Genomic DNA, 27,476 nt, shown 5'->3' with positions numbered 1-27,476 from the left:
AATGTACCGTCTTATATAAAAGTATAAAGTGTACAAATATAAAACTGTTTTGACTCCAATGACCAAACATTCATTGATATGTACATACCATTTTCAATTTTACACTAACTAAATTAGTAAAAATGACATACTAATGTAGCAATGATGATTAATTTTGTTAATAATAGGGAATATGAAGTGTTGTGAGAAACCTTGAGACTTAAATAGGGTGCCTAGGCAAAAAAGTGAAGCGAAGCTGGAGTAGCATGCAAAAGTTGCAATTGCAACCCTTTAATAAGAGGCCGCCTTTTGAAATATTGGAACATTAATTGAATAAATTACAGTGGCACTTTTATTTCCTATAAGTAGTTAAAAATGAGTTGGATGTTTAGTATCCAACGAATCCCTAGCAGAACAGTCGAAAGACAAATAGGGGACTATGCAAGTCGATAAAGTTGTCTTCAGCAGCTTCTAATGATTGAAGATATATACATTCTCTGGGTTCCTCGCTCACTCCACTATTTGCCGCAAACTCCATTGCCATCTCCGAGTCCACCTGCAAAATTTGAGCTAATATTACTGCATGCATTTCATTTCAACGCTGGCACATCTACTTACAGCTGTCTACAGTCTACCTCCCCAGTGCTTCTGTTTGAAATTTCAAAATTTTTTGCGCTTTCCCACCCTTGGCATGTTCGAAACATCATTTACAAGTTTGGTAGCACCATGTGTGGGAGACATTTACATGACTCTAGCAGAAATTTCTGGGTAGTTTCCAGAGCCAAAAAGCTCAGTATGTGCCTTTGGCATATAGTTCATTTCAGGACACAAATGCCTATTATATTGTTAAGTAATTTATGCACATTTTATTGGATGATGACGCTCACTATTTAGCACTGCAACTCATACAATAAGCATATATGCATACTAACACCCCACCCCCTAAAATTCATAATGAACAGGATGGGGAAAAGAGCACACACAGCTAACCAAAGAGATAATGACAAGTCAAGCATCGTCTCACCTGTTCAACATGTTGTACAAGCTTTTCCTTGACCATTTCTTTTGTAATCATCCCAGATGACAATTTCTTAAGTATTTCTGCTTCCTTGCCATCATAACGTCTCTTCTTTGATGCTTGTATTTGTTGCATTTGCTTCAGTACTCCACACACAGCACCAGCAACATTTTCAGCATACCTGCAATTGGATAGTCGTTTTAGTTTGTGCAGCAAAGGAGGGGTAAATTATCATTCAGGACAAATCAAGAATGTAGACCAAATGAGTAAAAAAATTTACCTGCTCAAATTCCGTTTTCTCTCTTTTTGTTCACGAGCTTGGATATTCTTCACTATCTTGGTTTTCAGCTGAATGCAACAGTGTTGAATGGCAGACTGGAGATAATTGTAAATTTGTTGGCTACAAGAATGTAAATGAAGATACAAATTATAAAATGGAAATCATATACCTTGACAGCAGAAGCTATTTCAGTTATATCATCTCCAATATACTCCTTCCCAGTTCCTTTAAAGGGAATCTTTGTGCTTACAATACTCACAAAAACACCAACTTTATCCTGAGTCTGGTTGATCTTGTAACTACTCCAACTGATAAAATATACATCACATTGTTATATAGATATTTCTAGTTTGCCCCTGTAGCATTTTAATACCGAAGTATTGATTTTACAGACCATTTGCAGTCCCAACCCAAACAGAAGTCACAACTCACAAAAGAAAAATAAGAAGTTCTTTGTATCTTACTTGATTCTCTTAAGGGCGGTCCTTGTGACAACATCAGCACCTTGCTCAAAAAGAAGTGGAATTCGATTTGCAAATCGAAAAATATTCAAACCCTACAATAGAAAACAGAAAGAACCATCAATGTTATCAATCCTTAGTAGTGCTAAACTGGCTAGTGAAGTAAACTTACAATGAAGAAAACAGAAGCTATAAAAGCAAACTCCATTCCTTGGTTTGTTAATCCTTAATGTATTCAAACTCCACTAGCTTTTGTACATATTCATGTATTCATCCAATAATCACTGGTCTAGCAGTCTAGCTTACATGATAATGACAAAAGGAGCACTATGCTCACTTTTGTAGTTTTTGTTTTACACTATGCCCTTAATTCCCCACTTCTCATTCATTATATAGTTATGTACACAACGATGTGAAAAGCTAAATAACAGTAATTGGGTTAAGGGTGCATCTCGATTAATATCTTCTTTACTATCTAACAACTTCAGACCTATCTACCATGGCATGTCAATATCAACAGAGAAGCACCTACTTGTTTGACATCTTTTCCGCCAACACTGACACCAGCTTCCACAATGAATGGGTGGCCTTCAAAAACTTGAGCACTGTATAGTACATGCAGATGATGTAGCAAAAGAACTGGCATCAGCTTAAATGCCAATCAATCAAAAGTACAGAGTATAAGATCATTAAAGAATCGAAATCTCCTGCAAGAACTTTCAGAACACCAAAAAAAAAAAAAAATTGAAATAACCAGCAAAGTGAGAATAAAAACAACCTTCCAGAATAAGTAGCAACCAACTCTGGATGCAGCTCCTTTATAATTCCTAGACGGAGATTGTATTCCCCTGCAGGACTCAGGCACTGGAAAAAATTACTAAGTAATAGGCCAAACAATGCCTAAACTATCTTGGAAATAAAAGGAATTAGATAGGAATTTCATGCTGATAGGATATACTAACGAAAAGATTCAAGAGATTCTTACATCACCACTAGGATCATTAAACTTGGCTTGACGAAATAACTGATGGATGCGTACAATTTGCTGAGAAGTTAGAGATTTCACAGGCATCTTCGGACTGAACTCAGGACCCAATTCCCCTAAAAAGGAAACGAACAGCATAAACTTAAGCATCTAAGCAGCAGCAGCACATGAGTAACTCAGTATGGGGACAAAAAAAAAAAAATTCAATTCCTGTCCCTTTAACAGTACACAAGGCTCTTCAGAATCTCCATATGATATACAACTTCCTTCAATTTTTTACACAAGATATCATGCAGATCATATGATAGATTTCATAAAGCACTGTCCTCAATTATCTACAGGAATGACCTTTGTAAAGTATAAAGCTGTAGATGAGTACTTTTGCATAACAATTGTAAAAAAACAATGCCAAAAGACTTACCAATTAGTCGTTCAGCATAGGATTTTCCTATATTAACGAATTCATGCTGAAGAAACTGTAAAAGGTTCTGCTTTGAAGTTTCTTCAATGAGGCGTTTGATTAGCAATAAGTCAACAGATGAGGGATGGTGCTTTGTCTCAAGAGGAACAGGAGGCATTACATCAGTTCTTCGTGCAAACCTTATGGTGACATTTTTACTGCACGAAAAGTAAAATACTAGTATAGATTTGTTCAGGATTAATAAAATATATATATATATATATATATATAGAGAGAGAGAGAGAGAGAGATCATACTCAGAAACATCTGAAACAAATTTAAAAATGAACTCAGCATAAGGAGTGATAACAGCCATTTGTCGCATGTAATGCAATATCTTGGACTGCACATGCCAAGAATGGAGCTTTTAGTTAATGAATCAAGAAAACCTTGGTTAACTACATTGAACAATTTTTATCAAAAATTACTATAAAGAAGCTCTAAGGAATCAACATTAAATAAGCCACTGATCAAGTACATACACGGTAAGTTGTCCAATTTCCCTCAATAACAACTTGGATTTCAGCACCATGCCACCTATCCTTGCTATCCCGTTTTTCATGTATATGAACATGAGGAATGTTCCTGAAAGTTGAAAGAAACGCCATATAATAGTCAACAAGAGCTTAAACTATATTCCTTTACTGCCAAAGTCAAAATCATCAGAGATCCCTGGTACAAATAAATGGTATAATTGTATGAACAGTACAACCACATACGGACCTATGTGATAGATATAATATTCAGGACCGTGTACCATATTTAAGTCATACCGATGAATATCTATATCCAGTCTGCAGAAAGAATTATAACTTTGGCCCTTCATTGATGAAGAGATATCTATAGGAAGCCCTGTACTCATCTTCGACCAAATTAATGCCTGCATAAGTGAACATATCTTATCAAATTTGCTTCAATACCAAAAGGATCAAGTAGGTAAGCACATTAACCCGATTATACAATGATGCAGATGTGAGGCTTTTTTCTCCTAGCATCTTGAACAAGAAAACTCTTTGTTGGATTTCATTACCTAAGGGTTCATCATATGGTGTTGTATTGCCCACCTACATAATCATTTGATAGAGATGTTTTATATTTACTTTGTCATTAGATTTTTGCAGATGCCGAAAAAAACTACAAACTATATTTAAAACTGAGCATCATAAAATCCTAATATTGAAATCACATGATCGACCTTGGAAAGAAAAAAGGTGACAAGATGCACTTGCATTTTATCTCTAGTGTGGGTTCGTGTGCATGTGTATTAACTATTATAGTTATAACAGAAGAAATTTCTTGAATATAGACAAGATCTCCCTAAGCGTACCATCTTTGCACCTAGACCAAACTTTCCACGTGTCTGCTTCAAGCCATATTTTGTCCCAGACAGTACTGTATGAAATCATATATATACAGAATAATTAGAAGATATCCAACAGAATTCATACATGATTAGGAACAAAATAAAAGCCTATGTGCAAAACATTTTTCACTACTTAAAATAAAACTTCGACGTCAAAGTAAGTTCACAACCTCGTCCAAACATATTTGGAATGTCATCATGTGGCATTCCTCGTCCATTATCCTGTATTTAAAACCAATTACAGTCATGAATCAGAGCTACAAGCCTACAAAGAATCAGATCACAATATATCATGAACATAAGAAACATTAGTATGCTTGGAGGTTACATACCTTGCAAGTAACCCTGTAAAATGCAGCCCCACCTCGACCCTTCATGGTCTTTGGAGCTGCAGGCTCTTTGATTTTCTTTCCAAGGGAAGCATTCTTTGCTTGTAATTCTTGGGCTTGAGCTTCCTTTGCTAATCGTTTCTGCATATAAAGAAATGAATAACAAGATTTATGAGTAATAGAAAATTAAAAGAGAATACAAAAGAACCAAATAGACATAACTAGAAAAGCTGAGAATTCATTTTTTGTCTTGGTTTTCAGAAATACAAGAAGTTCAGTTACATGTAAAGCAAGTGAACTGTCAGGTAAGATTCACACAGATACTCCGGACTAGATGGCGCAATATTGATTGAAACTCAAACAGCCCAGATCAAACAACGTAAATAAAGAGGACTTTCTTTCTTTGAAGGGGAGAAATATCAAGGTTATCGATTTCTTTGCCTGATCTATCCTCCATATCATACATTAATTAACAAAAGACGAAACTCAATTCATAAGCATGCACACCTCACGAGCCTTAGCCGTTTCATGATCATCATACAGTTCCTCATCAACACGGTCTCGATCAACAAGACCAATCATAGAATTGAACTTGCTTTTCTCAATATCTTCACTGTAAAATCCAATATACAATCAATACTCATCTATCAGAACACAAGCTTTGTCGATTACATTTACCCCGCAACATATAATTTATCATATCCAATAACTAGCACTCACATTGTGATTTCTATCAAAGGAAGCTCAGATATGGACTCCGTGGAATCAAGTGAGTTCTCCACAAGTTCCCTCACAGTAGTATAAAGACATTTCCCTGGCTAAAACATCCAAAGTCAGACACTCCAAATTCCTCTACATTTCACACAAAGCTTCAAATTTGATCTTTAAAAAAAAATAATCAAAAAAAAAAAAAAAGGCATACATTATCAAATCCAGCAATGTTCTTGTTCTCAGCGAAGAACTCAGCTGGAGATTCTGCAGCAAAATTGAAGATAAAAAACCCAATCAATATGAAACCCAATACAAAAAATCAAAGATAAACCCAATCAATACATAAAGACACAATCTTTTTATATAGAGAGAGGAAAAGAGAGACTAACTCTGCTCAAGAACACTGTCTTTGGGCTTCTTTGCTGGAGTCTTTGATTTCGGTTTCTTACTGCTCTCCATTCCTGAATCGCCAATCAACTTTTCATCCAGAAAGCCCCAAACTTTAAAGCTTTTAGAAACCAAAATTGAAGAAGATGAGCTCGAAGAAGAAGCTAGGGTTCTGTTTAGGCTTCACAGTCTGAAAGCCTTTACTGGGTTTTACGGTGCATCTGTGTAGCCGTTTGACGGTGGGCTGCGGCTTTTTTGGAGATTTTTCGCCGTTAAGATGTTAAGGTCATGAAAATCGACGGCTGGTATTGAGGGATGAGTAAGATTCTTGGTGTATGTGTAGTGTACCTGATCAGCACCTTTGGTTTATTTTCCATTTTCTTTCCCGCCAATTCTATGAGGAGATGAACCAAATTGTTAGATTAGATTAGCCGAGTTTTGGATTGCTAGACTTGTAGAATAGCTGTAAATCTTATGTAATTATGATTTTTATTTATTTAGGTTATCATGTAATTATAGGAATGATTGTTTCCTATTAGGGTTAGACTACTCCTCTTGTCCTTGTATATATACCCTTTGTGGGATGAATAGTATTATTATTGAAAACCCTAAAATCAAAGTATTCTTTTCTACTTGGTATCAGAGCAGGTTCAATCCTTTGAACTTGCCTGCATCCTTTGAATCCTGAATCCTGAATCCTTAATCCTGAATCCTGAATCCCAAAGCACACCACAAACCGCTGCGTACCACCACCATTAAAATCAAGCCATCCCTGAATTTTTGAAACCCTAGAAAAACCAAACCTGAAAAAAAAAAAACAAACAAACCCCAAATTCCTCAATGGCCGGACCTGCAATTGAAGGCGAACAGTCAAATCCCGAGAAGACAATGGTGTCATCCTCACCAATCATCCATCACCACTACACCACCCAACAAGACAACTCTGCTTTCCCCACAAGTGTTGTCTTGAATGAATCCAACTACACCATATGGGCTCCTCTTATGAGAATGCGCATTGGAGCACGAGGGAAGGTTGGTTATCTGACCGGAGTAAAGGCTGAACCCGCCATGAATTCTGCAGAGTATGAAGCTTGGGCCACGGACAATGAAAAGGTGAAAAGTTGGCTAATTGACTCCATGGAATCCTCTCTCATGAACCGGTATATTCGTCTCCCTACTGCAAAAGATATTTGGGAAGCTGTAGAGAAAACCTTTTATGATGATTCTGATGAAACCCGAATCTTTGAGTTGAATAAAAAGTGTTTTGAAGCAAAGCAGAATGGAAGGCCCATTCCGACCTACTACAATGAGTTAGTGGCAATGTTCCAGGAGATTGATCAAAGGGTGGCCTCTCAACATGATAATGTTGCAGCTGTCGTTCAAGAAACTTCAGCAATGTCCCGGATGCGTGTTCACTTATTTTTGAGTGGACTTGACCCAGAGTATGATCAGGTGCGTGGAGAAATCCTACGCAAGGAGCCTAAATTCTCCTTGGAGCAGAGCTATGCTTACATTCGCAAGGTGCAATCAGAGAAACAAGCTATGGGGCGTTCGGTACCTACCGAATCTTCTGTTATGGCCGTTCAACGCCGACCAGGTCCTCCTCCAGGCTTCTCAGGTCCTTCTCCACGCAGTCCTCATGACAAACCAAACCCATACGCAAACAAAAAATGTGTTGTCTGTGGGGAAGTAGGTCATACCAAGGAGCGGTGCTATGAAGTGATTGGCTACCCTGATTGGTGGGACTTCACCAGGAAACCGCGAAAGAATCCGGGCAAGGCGGCTATTGCTACTACAGAGGAAGAGCATCTCGACAATGCCTCCGCTAATGTAGCGCAGTCAGGTATGAAGGGTAAGGCTACTTTGAATAATACATGGATAATTGATACAGGTGCATCTGATCATATGACCAATGACCCTAGTCTTGTGAAAAACCTTAGACGTTCCTCTCAAAATATTGTCTCTACTGCTGATGGCACTCCAACTCCGGTCACCGGAGAAGGTTCTATTGTTGTATCTGATACCTTAACCCTTGAATCTGTCCTAGTTGTTCCCTCACTAGCTTATAATCTCCTATCTGTTGGTCAGATTATTTTAGCACTTGCATGTATTGTGACCTTCTATCCATCTTTCTGTGTGTTTCAGGACATTCTGACTCGGCGGATTCTTGGTTATGGTGTTAGAAGGGGAAAATTATACTACCTGGATCTGACAGAGACTGGAGAAAACCAGAAGCATCTTTTGGGGCAAGCTAATCAGATTAATGGGGTAGAGAATGCAAAGGAAGCAGTATGGTTATGGCATCGCCGTTTAGGTCATCTATCTTTTAGTTATCTTAAGAAGCTGCAACCTCATTTGTTTTCGGTTGTCAGTGATTTGGATTTCCATTGTGACATTTGTGAACTGGCCAAGAGCCACCGTATTTCATATTCACCAAGTCTTAATAAAAGTCATGTTCCTTTTATGAAAATTCACTCTGATGTCTGGGGTCCTGCAAAGATTCCTTCTCTTTCTGGAGCTCGGTATTTTGTAACGTTTATTGATGATTGCACTCGCATGACATGGGTGTCATTACTGAAGAATAAGAGTGATGTATTTGGAATGTTTATCGAATTTCACAAAATGGTGGCAACTCAGTATCAACAATCCATCAGAGTGTTTCAGTCTGACAATGGTGGAGAGTTTGTGAATGGCCCTATGATTGAGTTTTGCCGGTCACATGGAATTCGTCATCAAACCTCCAATTCTTATACTCCTCAACAGAATGGGTTAGCAGAACGGAAGAACAGGCAGTTGATGGAAGTTGTTCGTGCTTCCTTATTTGGCATGAATGTACCTCGGTCCTATTGGGGAGAAGCCGTAAAATCTGCAGCATATCTTATCAACCGTACTCCTTCACGGGTGATTGAGTTTCAGAATCCTCATCAGAAGCTTCATACATTTTTGACCATCCCTTCTATGCCTAATTTGGAGCCCCGGGTGTTTGGGTGCACAGCCTATGTTCATATTCCCAAGCCTCAACGCAACAAGCTTGATCCCCGTGCCCGTAAGTGTATCTTTGTTGGTTATGCTGACTTCTAGAAGGGTTATCGATGTTATGATCCCCTTACTGGCACTTTACATGTCTCTCTTGATGTTGCTTTTCGTGAATCCGAGCCTTATTACTCAGGGGGAGCTTCTCAGTCTTCCCTTCAGGGGGAGAGAGGTTGTGAAGGGAGTTCTATTATTGATTTTGATGTCTTTGAAGACTTGGAAAATTTGGAGGATACATTTGAGGGTAGAAAAAATTTGGAAACAGAAAATGCAGTTGCCGAACAGAACATTGTGAATTCCGAAATAGACAATGCGACTGCCGAACGAAGTGTTGCGAATTCCGAAACAGAAAATGCGACTGCCGAACAGAGTGTTGTGAATTCCGAAACAGAAAATGTAACTGTCGAACAGAGTGTTGTGAATTCCGAGACAGAAGAGACGACTTTTCTGGATAGTTTGAATCAAAATCAAGACGTATTTGAAGCTCACACACAAGATATTCCCCCTTCTACATCACCAACTGAAGATCCCGGTCAGAATGATCCTCCTCAGGTACCCCTAAACTTTAATGAATCTTCTGGGTTAGAAAGTGTCGAACCTAGGAAATCACAAAGGGTTACTAAGGGAATTCCTAAGAAACAATATGAACCAGATATCAAAGCCAAAGCTAAATACCCTATAGCTAATTTTATGTCTAACCATAGGATTTCTGGGTCACATGCACTTGTTATTGATCAATTATCTACTGTATCTATTCCTAGTAACGTGCAGGATGCATTGACGGATCCAAAATGGACAAAGGCGATGAATGAAGAATTGGAAGCTCTTCAAAAGAATGCAACATGGGAACTAGTACCTATGCCGGTTGGAAAGAAGACTGTAGGGTGTCGTTGGGTATTTACTGTGAAGCTTAATGCAGATGGAACTACTAATAGATACAAGGCGAGGTTGGTTGCCAAAGGATACACACAACATTATGGGATTGATTATGAGGAGACTTTTGCACCTGTGGCAAAGATCAATACTGTTCGGATTCTAATCTCACTTGCAGCAAACAAAGATTGGCCCTTACACCAGTTTGATGTGAAGAATGCGTTTCTTAATGGGAATTTGGAAGAAGAAGTGTACATGGATGTACCCCCAGGTGTTAAGAATTACCCAAGTGAAGTTGGCAAGGTGTGTAAATTGAAGAAGTCTTTGTATGGCCTGAAGCAATCTCCAAGAGCCTGGTTTGGGAGATTTTCAAAGTCCATGAGAGCCTTTGGGTACAGACAGAGCAATTCTGACCATACCTTGTTTATCAAGCGCAAGAATGGTAAGATTACAGCTCTTATTGTGTATGTTGATGACATGATTGTTACAGGGGATGATCCGAAAGAGATGAATGAGTTACAAAAGTATCTGTCAAAGGAGTTTGAAATGAAGGATCTGGGGCAACTGAAGTATTTTCTGGGTATTGAAGTTGCGAGGTCTAAGAAGGGAATTTCACTGTCACAGAGGAAGTATGTTCTTGACTTACTTACTGAAACGGGGATGCTGGACTGCAGTCCAATTGAGACACCCATTGAGATGAATCACAGACTTGCCATTTATCCTGATCAAATTCCAACTGATAAAGGAAGGTATCAACGTCTTGTAGGAAGGTTGATTTATCTTTCACATACTAGACCTGATATTGCTTATGCTGTGAGTGTTGTCAGTCAGTTTATGCATTGTCCTAGTGAAGATCATATGGATGCAGTTTTTCAGATTTTGAGGTATTTGAAGATGGCGCCAGGTAAAGGATTACTGTTTGAGAAAAATGATGAATTGGAAGTTGGGGGATATACAGATGCAGATTGGGCTGGTGATAAAACTGACAGGCGTTCTACATCTGGGTACTTCACTTTTGTAGGAGGGAACCTTGTCACTTGGCGTAGCAAGAAACAGAAAGTTGTGGCCAGATCAAGTGCAGAAGCTGAATTTCGAGGTATGGCACATGGAGTCTGTGAAATGTTATGGATTCGTAATGTCCTGAAAGATCTAGGTTACAAGCTTAGACAACCTATGGATTTGCATTGTGATAATAAAGCTGCAATTGAGATTGCACATAATCCAGTTCAGCATGATAGGACAAAGCATGTGGAGGTTGACCGTCATTTTATTAAAGAAAATCTTGACAGAAAGGTTATTCGTTTTCCATTTGTAAACTCAGAAGAGCAGTTAGCTGATGTTCTTACTAAAGGAGTGTCCAGGAAGATATTTGACAGCTCAGTTGACAAGTTGGGCATGATAGACATCTATGCACCAACTTGAGGGGGAGTGTAGAATAGCTGTAAATCTTATGTAATTATGATTCTTATTTATTTAGGTTATCATGTAATTATAGGAATGATTGTTTCCTATTAGGGTTAGACTACTCCTCTTGTCCTTGTATATATACCCCTTTGTGGGATGAATAGTATTATTATTCGAAATTGGTAAACTTTACTGGGCTGCATTTTGTGTCAATCCATGTTCTCTGATGGTGCCAATGAAGTTGGGTGACAAGGATGATTATAGGATGAGCGGTAAAAATCAAACATCAGTCGATTGAATTATTATCGGTCTTGTAAGTCTTGTTAACATGGGTTGAATATTAAGATTCTCTTATGAACATCATTTTCAATGTGTCTTTATTGTCAAGTATATCATTTTCATCTGTTTAAAGTGTTATTATCTAACTCTTAATTCAACTTCACGTGTTTTTTGTTTGTTTATTTATTTTGATGTGAACTCATATTCCTTGACTTAGCTCCTCAATGATTTTTTTAACAAAAGACCTACAAAATTAACAAGTTACACCGATGATAACCTTAAAATTTCAAGAACAACATCAACGGTGATCAGCCACTTGCATAACTGTGTCCTCTTCTTTTCGATGATTATAGGCCAACCTTTTGCGCGGCCAATCACATTTCTCCACCTTTTCTTTTTCCAAAAAAAATATCAAACTATTAACTTCTGGAATGCTATTATTCTTCAAACGTCTGCTCTTGAAAGACTCTCCCTGCACATTCATGGGCCTGCATCAAATGAGTTGGAACAACCCACTATGTAGTAGCAATGTGCAAGGCCCATTCAGTATTTCAAAGCCTTCACATCATGGGCCACTAACTACACGGGCCGGGGTCTCTAACTTCCGTCGGAGTTCTAATATATAGGCCGGTTGAGGAAGCTGGCCGGTACGGAATGAACTCTACAAGAGATCGAACAACGTTTACTTTTTTATTTTAGCCCAGACAGTTTTGAATCCCAACATTCGAATATGAATTGCTGATTAACAAATAAACCAAGAAAGAGTTATAAATATTTTTCTTGGGTCGAAGGGATATGACGGTATCATTAATATGTTCTTCGATCAATATATAGTAGATATATAGCTCTAATTAGGTCATCCAGGAATAGGTAAACCCTAACTCAACAAGGGTAACTGTCAAGAGTCAAGACTGAAAGCCTATACACATTTCTTATCCCAGTCAATCTGCCATCAAATTAGAGTCAAATTATTGTTCCTGCATAATAATATCTGAGTCTGCTCGATCGAAGACTAGAAGCCGAGTTGCCTCTATCTGCTCAGTTTTTAGTCCTAGTGAAAGAAATTGTGTTGAGGATGTGCAGTATATGTTTTTGACTAGGAGTGATCAGCCAAGTCGGCTAGCTAGATCCACACATTATAGTCTGTAAATCCATACCAAAGTCCTGAGTTCTGAGAAAAATAAAGATAAGAGAATCTGATCGAGATCTTAGCTAATGGCCAATGTCTGTAGTCTGATCATGCATATGCTTATATTGAGTCAGGACCACTGCGTTTATGTTGTTTAACTCTTGCTATCTCTTTCATCATTGATCAGTCACGATTCACGAGCAGTGTAAACAACCAAGCTAGAAGAAGGCCGGGGGAGATCGATCCCACATTGATCCCATTCTTATATCTATCTATACAGACAAACATATACACACACACATCTCTTATCTTTGTTCTTGTCTGCTGATGTAATAGGCTGTACATGATAGAAAATTTAATTGAAACGAGAATCATGATATATGCATGTTTAATAGAGGCAAAACCAAAGAATTTATGTGTAAAGTATTAGGTAGGGATCGATCTCTCAAAAGTAACATATACCATGTTTAACTTCTTCATTTCCTTTTCTTTTCTATTTATATTCCAATTTGAATTACACAACATCTGGTTGTTTGTGAGTTAAATTCAAAATATCACTGTAGAGTTTTGTGGAATTGATCCGATTCACATGCTAATTTACTTTTTTTTTTCTGAGAAACGATATTTATCCCTATTTACCTTATCACACAACACGCAGCCCAATAAGGATGATTATTGGATGAGCGGTACATTGGGTGATAAGGAAAATTATAGAATGAGCGGTAAAAATCAAACATCAGTCGATCGAATTATTATCAATTTTTTAAGTATTGTTAACATGAGGTTGAATATTAAGATTCTCTTATGAATATCATTTTCAATATGCCTTTATTGTCAAGTATATCATTTTCATCTGTTCAAAGTGTTATTATCCAACTCTTAACTCAACTACACGTGTTTTTTGTTTGTTTGTTTATTATGATGTAAACTCATATTTCTTGGCCCCTCAATGATTTCTTCACAAAAGACCTACAAAATTAGCTAGGCCTCATCAACGGGCCGGGCCGGGCTCGGTAGCGGGCTTGGGCTGGGTCTTACTCCATTTTTAAATAGTAGAGGGCCGGGCCGGGCAAAGTCTTGCGGGCTTTATTTATAAATAAATCTTTAAAGATGATATTTTTTATAAACTTATATTTATATATCATACATTCCAAAGATAAACCTCTATCAACTTAAATAAAATGGGAAAACCGACCGTTGGATGAGATTATTATAATAAATTATGAGTGTGGTAAAAAATTTAGCCAATTTCACCATATTTTCGAATCCGATCGAATTGGTCAACCGTCGTCACTTGTATGTTTTCTTGGTTGACCGATGACATGACGACCACGAAACGTGCTTATTTTTTCACATCATATCTATAAATATTCCATCGATGGATGTGCGTGAACATAAGATAAAAATTTCAATATTAATTGCAAAGATGTTGGCCTATATCAATTTGTCTCCTAAAGTCATATGACTTATATATTGCATTTAAATTGTTGAGGTTCATTCTAAAGCAACCATGAAGTGGAAAATGAATTTAGAGAAATCAACCGCTCGATTTAGAGATTGTAATGTTTTATGGTGATTGTAAAAAATTCAGCTAATTTGATTCTCGTTTCGAATTCGATCAATTAGGTCATATTTAGTTACTGTTATATATAAACCTATATCTATGTATCATACACTCCAAAGAGCAACCCCTATCAATTCAAAGAAAATGGAAAAATGGACCGTTGGATGGCATTATTACAATAAATTATGAGTGTGGTAAAAAATTTAGCCAATTTCACCATATTTTCGAATCCGATCGAATTGGTTAACCGTCGTCACTTGTATGTTTTCTTAGTTGACCGATGGCATGACGACCGCGAAACGTGCTTATTTTTTCACATCACGTTTGTAAATATTTCATTGATGGATGTGCGTTGACATAAAATAAAATTTTCAATTTTAATTACAATGATGTTGGCCTATATTAATTTGCCTCCTAAAGTTGTATGACTTGTATATTGCATTTAAATTGTTGAGGTTCATTCTAAAGCAACCATGAAGTGGAAAATGAATTTAGAGAAATCAACCGCTCGATTGAGAGATTGTAATGTTTTATGGTAATTGTAAAAAATTCAGCTAATTTGATTCTCGTTTCGAATTCTATCAATTAGGTCAAATTTAGTTACTCTTATAAACCTATATCTATATATCATACACTCCAAAGAGCAACCCCTATCTCAATTCAAAGAAAATGGAAAAATGGACCGTTGGATGACATTATTACAATAAATTATGAGTGTGGTAAAAAATTTAGCCAATTTCACTATATTTTTGAATCCGATCGAAGTGGTCAACTGTCGTCACTTGTATGTCTTCTTAGTTGACCGATGACATGACGACCGCGAAACGTGCTTATTTTTTCACATCACGTTTGTAAATATTCCATCGATGGATGTGCGTGGACATAAGATAAAAAAAAAAATTAATGACAAAAACATTGGCCTATACCAATTTACCAACCGCTTGATGGAGAGATTATAATGTTTTATGGTGGTTGTAGAAAATCCAGCCAATTTGGTTCTCGTTTCGAATTCGATCAACTAGGTCAAACTTAGTTACTCTTATAAATCTATATTTATATATCATACACTCCAAAGGGCAACCTCTATCAATTCAAATAAAATGGAAAAACATCCTGAGTCACCTTTATGTTGAAGGTGACTCCAAGTTAATTATAGACTCTATCAACAAAAATTGTGCTTCTCCTTGGTGTCTTCGTACTCTTGTGAAAGACATCTATTTCCTTCTCTTATGTTCTCAGGGAAGCCAACTTCGTTGCTGATGCTATTACAAATATGGGTCATAGATCTTCTACTCCTATCACTTGGTCAAAAAAGTTGCCGTTCTCTGCCTTGTCTGCTTTTAATTTTGATCAGTTTAGTTCTGGTTGTAGTAGGGGCTTTAAGTTGTTATTTTCTTTCCCTTCTCAAAAAAAATAAAAATAAAATAAAATGGAAAAACCGACCGTTGGATGAGATTATTATAATAAATTATGAGTGTGGTAAAAAATTTAGCTAATTTCATCATATTTTCGAATCCAATCGAATCTGTCAACTGTAGTCATGACATGTAGAATACTAGAATATATACGCACATATTCTATATAGAAGTATGAGAACTTCTAATTTCACCATAAACCAAATTAAAATAAATTCACACTCACACAAAGACACACACACACACACATATATAACACACACACACACACACACACATATAAACATGTCTAAAAGTCTTGGATCTTCAATAATGATGATGTGGCATATTGAAGATTTCCAAATATATGTGTTGGGCCTTCTAGATTGGGTTTTCCGTGCATATTGTAAAAGATGTTGTAGATTCCCGTCCAAGCTGAACTTTCTTCACTTAAATTGCCATAACTCCTTCTAGAAAAGTCGGAATTGCAAACAGTAAAATTCCTCAAAAACTAGACACATGGGGATTTCTGTACATATAGGGTACAACTCCTAATTCCATCCGAGCACTTCCCAATATTTCAGCGAAGTTAGGTTCTAGACATGAACTTGTAAAAGATGTTGCAGATTCCAGTCCAAACTGAACTGCCTTCACTTAAATTGTCATAACTCCTTATAGAAAAGTCGGAATCACAAACCGTAAAATTTCTCAGAAACTTGACACATGGGGCTTTCCGCGAATATAGTGTACAGCTCCTAATTCCATCCAAGCAGTTCCCGGTAATTCAGCGAAGTTAGGTGTTCTACACAACAGTTTCTGTGTTAGTTAGCTTAGCCTAGCTTCTTTTCTTCTTTCTTTGAAACACACCTACAAAGACACTAAACTAACGTAAATAAACCATAAATAAGGATAACTAAACAGATATACTAAGAGAAAGAGGCATAGAAATATAAGAATTAAGAAAATATGAGCACATCAACATACATATATATATATAATATATAATAGTTTACTGGCCTTTACGAGCTGGGCTTTTGGCCTTCCGGGTCGGCCAAAATTAGCAAGTTACACTAATGATAACTTTAAAATTTCCAAGAACAACATCAACGGTTATCGGCCACTTGCATGATGTGTCCTTTTTTTATATTTTTTTTTTATGATTATAGTCATACCTTTTGCGCAGCCAATTATATTTCTCTGCCTTTTCTTTTTCCAAAAAATATCAAACTATTCACTTTTGGAATGCTATTATTCTTCAAACGTCTCTCTTGAAAGACTCATTTAGTCCCGGCACATTCATGGGCGATATACCCTGCATCAAATGAGTTGGCTGGAACAACCCAGAATGTAGTAGCAATGTGCAAGGCCCATTCAGTATTTCAAAACCTTCACATCATGGGCCACAAACTACACGGGATCTAAACTCCCGTCGGAGTTCGAATATATAGGCCGGTTGAGGAAGCTGGCCGGTACGGAATGAACTCGATCTACAGGAGAAGAACGTTTACTTTTATATTTTAGCTCAGACAGTTTTGAATGCCAACATTCGAATATTGTTCCACAGACTGAAGGCCTTCGATCTGCTCAGTTTTTTAGTCCTACTGCAAGAAATTGTGTTGAGGACGTACAGTATATGTTTTTGGCTAGGAGTGATCAGCCAAGTCGGCTAGCTAGATCCACACAGTATAGTCTGTAAATCCATACCAAAGTCCCGAGTTCTGAGAAAAATAAAGATAAGAGAATCTGATCGAGATCTTAGCTAATAGCCAATGTCTGTAGTCTGATCATGCATATGCTTATATTGAGTCAGGACCACTGCGTTTATGTTGTTTAACTCTTGCTATCTCTTTCATCATTGATCAGTCACGATTCACGAGCAGTGTAAACAACCAAGCTAGAAGAAGGCCGGGGGAGATCGATCCCACATCGATCCCATTCTTATATCTATCTATACAGACAAACATATACACACACACATCTCTTATCTTTGTTCTTGTCTGCTGATGTAATAGGCTGTACATGATAGAAAATTTAATTGAAACGAGAATCATGATATATGCATGTTTAATAGAGGCAAAACCAAAGAATTTATGTGTAAAGTATTAGGTAGGGATCGATCTCTCAAAAGTAACATATACCATGTTTAACTTCTTCATTTCCTTTTCTTTTCTATTTATATTCCAATTTGAATTACACAACATCTGGTTGTTTGTGAGTTAAATTCAAAATCTCACTGTAGAGTTTTGTGGAATTGATCCGATTCACATGCTAATTTACTTTTTTTTTTTCTTTCTGAGAAACGATATTTCTCCCTATTTACCATTCTAGCTAGATAACAGGAAAATGGACCCAATTAATTCTCTCTGTCTGGCAGCGCCAATTGTGAGTGATATCTAAGTCATACATTTCCTTTTTTGGTCAAAAACAATAATACACATTAGAAGTATTCATACACTTGAAGTGGGAGTTGAGATGGAGAATGTGAGTGGTTAAGCTTGTTTTTATTTTTTACTTTCTCTCTTTTTTTTTCTTGTTATTTGTTATTTGTCATTTGACACTTCTATCTTTTCTGATTAATTTGGTTCTCAAATTAATTTAAATTATGAGTGATCATTGCATAAAAAAATTATGTTATTATTGACAAAGCCGGCCTATTTTCTTAAATATAGTGTGTGTGTGTGTCATAGATATTATATCAAGTACGTGATATTTTGTCGGTACATGTAACAATAATGTATTAAGATGACAGAACGGTTGTAAGATTATCAATATGAATTGTCCATTTATTTGGTAATATGAGATTATCAAAACAATTAATCTTTGAATTAAATGATTATAGATGATCTTTAAATTATGTTTTAACACATTAAAGATTCAAATTATGAAAATTGGATATAGAATGCGTTGTCTGCAAAAGTGAATGAATGAGCAGATCGACCAAAGTAAAATGTCAAGCTAGTTTTATGTCATTTTTTTTTGGATAAAATCTAATTTTATGTAATTAAACCCCATCTCCAACCCCTTTCTTTTCTTTCAAAACATATCTTCAGTTGTCCCTCAAAAACACAAGCAAGAAATACCATGCATGCTTGCGCCCTGCCCTTTCTTTGAAGCAAGAAAAACATTCTCTCTCAGTTCGAATCAAAGTTTCTTTCCATCTTTTGAAACAATAATTGATCTCATCTAAGAAAATATATCTAATGGAAAGAAAATATCTACATATAAAGAAAACAACAACTATTGCTTGTGTTACAACTGCCAAATGGGAAAAAAATAGAAAATCTCATTAATTACTTATCCATGGCCAAAAGGCACGTACATCAATTGTTGTCTTGCGAAATAAACGTATGTGGCAATAAGCCACCAAACAAACTGATAGACAACCCTCATTCCAAACAAATAAGCTCACTTATTTATGCCAAAACAAAAGACTCAAATCTCACGACCTAATCACACAAATAGTAAAACTAATTGCCTATAAACCTCAATTGGTGTATAACCCGAGAAACCGAGAATTAAATCGACATAGATCAAAGCCCATCTGTAAGGCAAAGAAACAAGGAAAATTAAAGTTTTCCTTTGCTCTTAACATTAGGGCTAATCGCTTCTCCAGCAGGAGGATAGAGGTGAGACATAAAGGAGTAGTTCCCTTCTTCTTGGGACTCTAGGGTCCTTGTTCTTACTTTCAAGGGTTTTCCCAATTCTCCTCTTAAAGGTCATCAATGTCGGTTCATTACTATCCTCAGTTAGCCCCAGAGAATCAGGTTGAAGAGTTGGAAGCTTCCCACCAAGGATAGTTTTGAATTTCTTAGGAGAAGGAGTACATCCCCCCTTACGACTTTGTTTCTTAGAGACATTTACCCCCGCCTACATTGGTTGCACCAACTTAGAAGCCTTGTCTGATATAGCCACAATTGCAATAGCAATTTCAATCACCGACATTCCTACACTCTCCGACACCACCATCTAAGCATCCCCTTCCGACTACACCACCGCTACAGGGACAAGAGAATCTTCGGACTATTTCGTGTTGTGAACATTATTACCTTGTTCCAAATAATCCGACACCGAAGCAGTACCATTCACTTCCTTCTCCAGCCTTTGAGTAATAAGTTTTTTTTTTTGCATGATGAAAAGAGGCAGCGGTGCCAACAGCGACACCACAGGCAGTAGTTCATCACACCTAGCCCCCGCATGTGTGATCAGACCACACTTCATGCATCTACCCAAGAAGTGTTCATACTTGAACTTCAAGACAGGTTCCATACCTGTAGCAAAAAAAACCCTACGTTCAAGCAAGACGGGTTTGAGAATATCATGAGTGAAAAGGATGCGAAATGTTTATTTTTGAAATTCCTTCTATACTCCAGAAATCTACCCAACCAATCAAAACGAGGTTTTCAGGTTCTTCAAATAGAGAGGTCTCAGAATCCTCAACCCATATTTGAACGTGTTTCATGGGGACCTTAGCAATGGGACGAACACCATTATAAGGACAAAATTTTACACATAAGGACAAATTGTTATTTTGTTGTCATGTGTTAATAAGACATTTACAATTCTAACCTTCATGCATGGATAACTAAATATTAATTATTTTCTTTAATTCAAACTTTTTTTTTTGTTCAAATCCTGCTACTGCACTCGCTGCACTCATACTCGTCCGGTTCTACTACTACACTTGTACTCGTGTTATGCTACTGCACTCGTCATCGTCTAATCCTGCTATTGCACTCGTATTGATGTTGTTTTGCTACTACATTCGTACTCGTCCAGTTTTGCTACTGCACTCGTACTCTTCCAATTCTGCTACTGCTTTAGAGTAGTAGTAGTAGCAGAACTGGTAGAAGTTACTACTAGCTCCGTCGTTCAACTTGAACAAGTCGTAACTTGGACCTTGGTCATCAAACAGCCACAACTAGTTGATTGCGGACGAGTCAGACTGTGAGCCCCAGAAATTTATTCGTCGAGCTAAGTTGAAATTGTTGGCGAATTAATTTACGCTCTCATTATTTTTTAAGTGCTCGAGGATATTTTTCAAAATTTTTCACAAGTTGAAATTCTTGATTTAAGAGTTTGATAATAAAGTACGCGATAGGACAAGTTTGTGAGAATTTTCGGGAAATTTTTTGGATACTCAAGCTAATTTTTATGAATTTTAGAAGTTTTGGTATTAAAGAAATTATTTAAGAAAATAGAGAAAAGTCATAACCTTTTGACAATGGCATCATAGTAATTTTAACGAAAAATTGTATTAATTCGTAATTACTCATGAAATCTCAGAAATTAGGTCTACTTCATGCTCTTTGAACCTGGACTTTATGTTCATATTTATATAAATCTAATACAATATGAGTTTTCTGTTTTTTTTTTTAAATTTAGTCTGTTACCTGTATGTAACTTTCTAAAAATTTTATATCTTATTTACTCTTAAATATAAAACCCTAAACCTGATTTTCAACCTAAATCAATCTTACGCTTTTCTGGCTATAAGCACAAAATCCACAAAAAAGAAAAGTACAAATATGCAAAAGATGCTCGTATATATTGAATTAATTGGGCTCATCTCGCTTTGTCCTCCCTATATAAAGATTCCTTCATGAACGTAGCCTAAACGCAACTCCAATCAAATCTAAGGCACCCAGCACTCTCTCTTGGCTAATCCTCCACCCTATGCAAATAGTCCCTCTCAAAAGATGTTGAAACCCAGACTACTTCACCCATCAGAGTCTCTGTTTCTCCACCCCAAGCCGTTCCTCCATGGAAGCAGTGGCCGCAGCAGTACTGCTTCACTTCCTGTCTGGTCAACAAAGCCCTCATTCCCCAATAAACACAAAAGCCTTCGATTCGGTTCAACTAATTACAGATACGAAACAAAAGCCGTAAGCAGTGATAGTACTATTACTAGTAGCAGCAGCGATAGTACCAGTGCTATTAGCAACAGTGATGGTACTAGTAGCAGCGTCAGCAGTACTAGTACTAGCAGCAGCAGCACTAGTAATACTAGCAATCCTGGACCGACGACGACAACAACGATAACCACTACCACTGAGGTGACGGAAGTAGTGACGGAAACTGAAGATGCAGTGGTCGACAAAGAAGTAGAAGTAGTGACCACAAAAGAAGTGGTGACGGAGAAGTTCACGAGTGTTAAAGCAACCATAACGGTGACGCTTACTGTTGGAGGGTTTCTGAACAACTTAGGCCTAACCCGAGGAATCGATGATGTCAGAGATATGCTTGGTCAAACTCTCTTCATGGATCTTATTAGTGCTCACGTTGATCCCAGTAAGTATCGATCAAAATAACGTATATAATAAGAAATTAACGAACAGCTAGCTACAGTTAATTGCTTTAATCTTTTTTCCGGTCAATAACTGGTTACTATTCCATAGATAATTAGATATATAACTCTCTCAATGTTTCAATCGATCTTGTTCTTTCAATCTTGTACAATAATTCAATTCCAAATTTTGTGGTAAGAGTTAGATTTCTAAGTATTGATCAATCAGTTGTTCAAATTATTCTTCAGAAGACAGCTAGCTAGCTCTCTCTCTCCCTTTGAAACAAGCAGACAATATTCCTTTTAAGGGGAAACCTTGTTTTTACTTCATGGACTTTTCTTTAAAACAATACGATGATCGACATAATTGTCAATTTGCTATTTTAGGTTTCACCTAGTATCAATTTGGTAGCTCATGCTTTATTTTAGCCAATTTGCTATTCTAGATTTTCAAAAAATTAGCTAATTTGCTACCTTGGGCTTATTTGAATCAATTTTCTACCATCAGTGGTGTTCACCTGGTCAGTTGCTGACCAAAGAATTTATGTTCAACAACCCTTAGATTTACATCCAATGGTGGATAACAAAACACCTCAACTTAATAATAATTCTCTCTGCCCTTGGATTTACATCCAAGGGTAGTTGAGCATTATTTTCTTGGTCAATAACTGACCAGGTGAACATTTTCGTTTCTACCATTCAGTCAAATTTGTTACTCTATGCTTTCAAAATTAACCAATTTGCTTCTCTAAATTTTCAAAATTAGCCATTTACTATCCTAATTTTTAAAATTAATCAATGTTTGGACGGAAGTATGAACAACGAAAGGGTAGTAAATTGACTAATTTTGAAAGCATATGGTAGTAAATTGGCAAAAATAATGAGTAGCAAATTGACTGATTATGAAAATTGAGGGTAATAAATTGACAAAAATAATAGGGTAACAAATTGGCTATTGAGCCTTCCGTATAAGTGAAACACTTGTTTTGACGTCATGACTTTGATATGCAACTGAGACTTTTCCCAGTCCGCCGAATTCTAGGGCATGAAAATCAACAAAATGCCCATTATCTTCTATCATATAAAATTATTTAATTAATTTCCAATAATACAACTCCAACAAGATTTTTTTTTTTTTTTTTGGGTGAGGACCACGAAATTTTTTTATTGAAAAGCAAATCACAGTACAATAAGCTAACCTTGGGCAGGGGGAATAGACCACAATAATAACTAAAAAAAATTTATACCACAAAAGTGGAGCAGTAGTTTATGCACAAAAGTTAAAAGTGTGATAAATGGTTTTACTGATATTGATTTTTTTGGTGAAGAAACTGGATCAGAGAAGGAGCATGTTACCGGTTTCGCACACAGGAGTAGCCAGAAGGACAGTGAGATTGTATACGAGACAGATTTTAAAGTTCCATTAGATTTTGGAGAAGTGGGTGCCGTTTTAATAGAGAATGAGCACCACAAGGAGATGTATCTCAAGGATATTGTGCTGGATGGCTTGCCTAATGGTCCTGTACTACTTACCTGTAATTCATGGCTCCATTCCAAGTATGACAATCCAGCGAAGAGAGTCTTCTTCACAAACAAGGTCATACTTTAGATAATCGAGCATGTTTTATTGTTGGATGCATCAATAGGGACTACCAATTAAGTCGATTCTTATTCATCCATGTGTTACAGAGCTAATTGCCTGCTAGATTAATTGTCTTAATTCTGAATACATATAATATAGCACGAGAATAGTGAAATAGCAAAAACATGCAATACCAAAATTGCAATTTTAACTTATACGCATTATTAATTTGCTTCTGTTTGGAACAGTCATATTTGCCATCTCAAACACCAAGTGCTTTGGTGAGGTTAAGAGAAGAGGAGCTTGTTACTTTGCGTGGCAATGGCCAAGGAGAACGCAAGATCTTTGAGAGAGTATACGACTATGATGTTTACAATGATCTTGGGGATCCTGATTCAAAATTAAGGTTAAAAAGAACTGTTATTGGGGGCAGCACAGAGTTCCCCTATCCCAGGCGATGCCGAACCGGGCGACCAATGTGCGAAACAGGTATTAGATATATACGAACGCGCATATATATATATATATAAAACACAGACACACACAATAATGTTCTCTTATCAAATAGATTAATATTTTCTTAATACAAACAGATAGGCTTTCGGAGAAAAGAAGTAGAAGTACGTATGTTCCCAGAGATGAAGCATTCTCAGAGATTAAACAATTAACTTTTTCAGCAAAGACAGTATATTCTGTCTTGCACGCAGTGGTACCTGCCTTGGAGACTGCCATGGTCGACTCTGATCTCGGATTCCCACTGTTCACATCTATAGACTCACTCTACAATGAAGGCATTAGCTTGCCTCCCCTTAAAGATCAAGGGGTTCTCAGAACCATGGTTCCCAGGCTAGTCAATGCTATAGCTTCCGGTGAAGATGTTCTGCGGTTTGTGCCCCCAGAAACAATGAATAGTAAGCATACAAATCGATCAATGTGAATTTTTGTTAGAAATATAGCAAGAAAATATTATTCGATCAATTCCTACTATTATTTAAATGAATTCATATAAGTTTTTTCCTCGGTTTGTTTTCAGGAGACAAATTCTTTTGGTTTAGGGATGAGGAATTTGCTAGGCAGACTCTTGCGGGTCTTAACCCATATAGCATCAAGTTGGTGACGGTAAGGATTGTAGTTGATTTAATCATGATAAGATTAATCTTATATTAATAATCCCTAAAACAAAAAAATTCACATTTGAATTTACAAAAACAGTCTGTCACAAAAATAAAATTATGTAGGAATGGCCATTGAGGAGTGAATTGGACCCTGACGTATATGGTCCTCCAGAATCAGCAATCACCACGAAAATGATTGAGCAAGAGATCAGAGGCTTTGCGACCATCCAAGAGGTATCGCAATATTGTTTTAACAAGAAATATTCTCTTATCTGACATTTTTATGTCCTTTTGGACTTTTGGTGATCGATTGTAGGCCATAAGAGAAAAGAAGTTGTTTATACTAGATTACCATGATTTGTTCTTACCGTACGTGGGCAAAGTAAGAGAGATCGAAGGTACAACTCTGTATGGATCTAGGACACTTTTTTTCCTCACCCCAGACGGCACATTGAGGCCGCTGGTTATTGAGTTGACTCGACCGCCACTGGACGGAAAGCCTCAGTGGAAGCAAACCTTCCAACCCAGCTGGAATGCTACCGGTGTCTGGCTTTGGAGGATCGCCAAAGCTCATGTTCTTGCTCACGACTCCGGTTACCATCAACTTGTTACTCACTGGTATATTGGTTAAGGACCATTAATTTGACATGAATTATGTTTTATATACTTCAGGTTTCAATTTCCAAATATAAAATGTTTTTTGCTAATGATGCAGGCTAAGAACACATTGTGCCACAGAGCCATATATAATCGCAACAAATCGGCAACTGAGTGTGATGCACCCAATCTATCGATTGTTGCATCCCCATTTCAGATACACGATGGAGATTAATGCTCTTGCTCGCGAAGCACTAGTCAACGCCGGTGGCATCATTGAAACGTCATTCTCGCCGGGAAAATATTCCATGGAGATTTGCTCTATTGCCTATGGTAAGGAGTGGCGATTCGACCTAGAAGCACTGCCCGCTGACCTTATTCGCAGGTATTTCTATTTGTTGTCATTTTTGTCAAAGACTCAAAATTTAACAAGAAATAATTAAACTACACATTTAACTACTGTGATAGTGTGATCTTGATGTCTAATTTCTCTAAAAAATTGTTAGGGGCATGGCCGTTGAGGACCCAACTGCTCCACATGGTCTGAGGTTATCAATTCAAGACTACCCTTTTGCTAATGACGGACTCCTCCTATGGGATGCCCTCAAACAATGGGTCACTGATTATGTAAGCCACTACTACACAGACTCCACCATAGTACAAACTGACCAAGAGCTCCAAGCCTGGTGGACAGAGATCAGAACAGTAGGGCACGGAGACAAAAAGGATGAACCCTGGTGGCCTGAGCTAAATACCCCTCAAGATCTCATCGACATTATCACAACAATGGTTTGGGTCACATCCGGTCACCACGCAGCAGTCAACTTTGGTCAATATACCTATGCAGGTTACTTCCCTAACCGCCCAACAATTGCAAGGACCAACGTTCCCACGGAGGACCCCGACGACGAGGTCTGGAAGAAGTTCTTGGAAAAACCCGAAAGCGCACTTTTGCAGTGCTTTCCTTCGCAAATTCAAGCCACAACGATCATGGCGGTTTTGGACATTTTGTCTAATCATTCGCCTGATGAAGAGTACATGGTAGAGAAGATGGAGGACGCATGGGCTGAAGACGAAGTCATAAGGGCGGCGTACGAGCGGTTTAAAGGGAGGTTGATGATGCTTGAAGGAACTATTGATGATAGAAATGCTAATTATGAGTTGAAGAATCGAAGTGGTGCTGGGGTTGTGCCTTACGAGCTTCTAAAGCCCTTCTCAGAACCTGGGGTTACAGGAAAGGGAGTCCCATATAGCATCTCTATTTGAGTATTTTCGTAAATTTATTAAAACGTACGTAATTTTGAATAGCGAAATTTCTTAACAATGTATTAATTAAGAAAGATCAGTCTTTCCCTTTAGGGTATGAGAGCTTCAATGTTGATGATTAAAACCAATTTGCCTATGCTCAGTTTTGATTCCTAGTAAAACTAACTGTGTTGAAGATGAAAGATCCCTAATCCTGCTCTAGCTCTATGGATTTTTTCTGGGATAGGACTGAACCCCAGTGGCTAGCCACCAAGCTATAGCTAGGACCAGACTGTAATAGTCAAATACTCTGTAACAAAAATCAGAGACGTTGTAATTGGATAATCAAAAATCCTAAGCCGATCGGATCGACTTATACCAGACGATCAGATTCTGGATATTTTGATCTCCATATATGGCCAATGCATACGATCGAATCATGCGCTTACACGAGAACTGCTGGACCACTGCTTATATGTCATTGGAATCTTTGCCAGTTACCTCGATTTACCTCAGTGATGATCAGTACGGTTAGAGGAACGAATCAAAGGCATAGCTAATTATAAGCAAACAAACAAAGAAGAAAAACGAAATTACAGAATCTACCAAAGCTTGGTTATTTTCTCTTGATACGTAGTTTAAATAACTTGAGAAGATTCAATGAATTAGTGCACCCATGTTGTATATATGCCAAAGCAGACAAACCGAAGGAAAAAGACTAGAGTGGAATCTTTGAATCATCATATCATCATTATCATTATCATAATGTATTCACATTCAACCTTTGGAGTGTATGCGTGTGTGCGTCTATATATATATATATATATATAGGGTTTTTGTCCATTTACACTATTTTAAGATATTTTTTTCCCACTTATCCCACTAAGTTTTTTTTATTCCCTCTTACCTAAAACACTCTAAGGAGGTCTTCTCTAATACCCTATTAAGATTTTTTTTTTGTTTTTTAATTTTTTTTAATACCATTTTACCCTCACCCCTTTGTTA

General features: G+C 37.2%; 2 protein-coding genes across 5 annotated transcripts; one reads left to right on the top strand and one right to left on the bottom strand.

The window, feature by feature from the left end:
• Positions 1-254: 254 nt before the first annotated feature.
• Positions 255-6,340, bottom strand: LOC112168312 (DNA topoisomerase 6 subunit B). Of its 4 annotated transcripts, none has more exons than XM_024305435.2 (19): positions 5,976-6,340; positions 5,798-5,850; positions 5,596-5,693; positions 5,383-5,488; positions 4,879-5,016; positions 4,717-4,768; positions 4,511-4,575; positions 3,957-4,063; positions 3,666-3,768; positions 3,441-3,526; positions 3,145-3,341; positions 2,724-2,839; positions 2,517-2,602; positions 2,271-2,343; positions 1,742-1,833; positions 1,447-1,585; positions 1,278-1,345; positions 1,004-1,178; positions 255-535 (listed from the first exon to the last, which is right to left on the bottom strand). In XM_024305435.2, exons 1-19 carry the CDS (start codon positions 6,043-6,045, stop codon positions 386-388), a joined length of 1,974 nt encoding a protein of 657 aa, XP_024161203.1. In that variant the 5' UTR covers positions 6,046-6,340; the 3' UTR covers positions 255-385. The 4 variants fall into 4 exon arrangements, with proteins under 4 accessions (XP_024161203.1, XP_024161202.1, XP_024161205.1 ...); XM_024305434.2 differs by having other exon boundaries at positions 1,278-1,372; positions 5,976-6,339; XM_024305437.2 differs by having other exon boundaries at positions 1,278-1,372; positions 5,596-5,689; positions 5,976-6,053.
• A 14,896-nt stretch (positions 6,341-21,236) lies between these two features.
• Positions 21,237-26,594, top strand: LOC112166356 (linoleate 13S-lipoxygenase 2-1, chloroplastic). The gene is made up of 9 exons (XM_024303181.2): positions 21,237-21,937; positions 23,261-23,529; positions 23,763-24,003; positions 24,108-24,425; positions 24,548-24,633; positions 24,753-24,863; positions 24,946-25,247; positions 25,345-25,611; positions 25,733-26,594. Exons 1-9 carry the CDS (start codon positions 21,346-21,348, stop codon positions 26,490-26,492), a joined length of 2,946 nt encoding a protein of 981 aa, XP_024158949.1. The 5' UTR covers positions 21,237-21,345; the 3' UTR covers positions 26,493-26,594.
• Positions 26,595-27,476: the final 882 nt, after the last annotated feature.

This window comes from Rosa chinensis, chromosome 5 (genome assembly GCF_002994745.2).
Source record: "Rosa chinensis cultivar Old Blush chromosome 5, RchiOBHm-V2, whole genome shotgun sequence".
Taxonomy (NCBI): Eukaryota; Viridiplantae; Streptophyta; class Magnoliopsida; order Rosales; family Rosaceae; genus Rosa; species Rosa chinensis.
This window is presented reverse-complemented; position numbering and strand designations above follow the sequence as displayed.

Coding starts and splice junctions, on each gene's coding strand:
- LOC112168312 (XM_024305434.2), bottom strand. CDS start 6,045: ATGGAGAGCAGTAAGAAACCGAAATCAAAGACTCCAGCAAAGAAGCCC. Junction 5,694..5,797: donor ACATTGCTGGATTTGATAAT/GTATGCCTTTTT, acceptor TGGATGTTTTAG/CCAGGGAAATGTCTTTATAC. Junction 3,342..3,440: donor TTTGTTTCAGATGTTTCTGA/GTATGATCTCTC, acceptor CTTTTCGTGCAG/TAAAAATGTCACCATAAGGT.
- LOC112166356 (XM_024303181.2), top strand. CDS start 21,346: ATGTTGAAACCCAGACTACTTCACCCATCAGAGTCTCTGTTTCTCCAC. Junction 23,530..23,762: donor GAGTCTTCTTCACAAACAAG/GTCATACTTTAG, acceptor TGTTTGGAACAG/TCATATTTGCCATCTCAAAC. Junction 25,248..25,344: donor CATCAACTTGTTACTCACTG/GTATATTGGTTA, acceptor CTAATGATGCAG/GCTAAGAACACATTGTGCCA.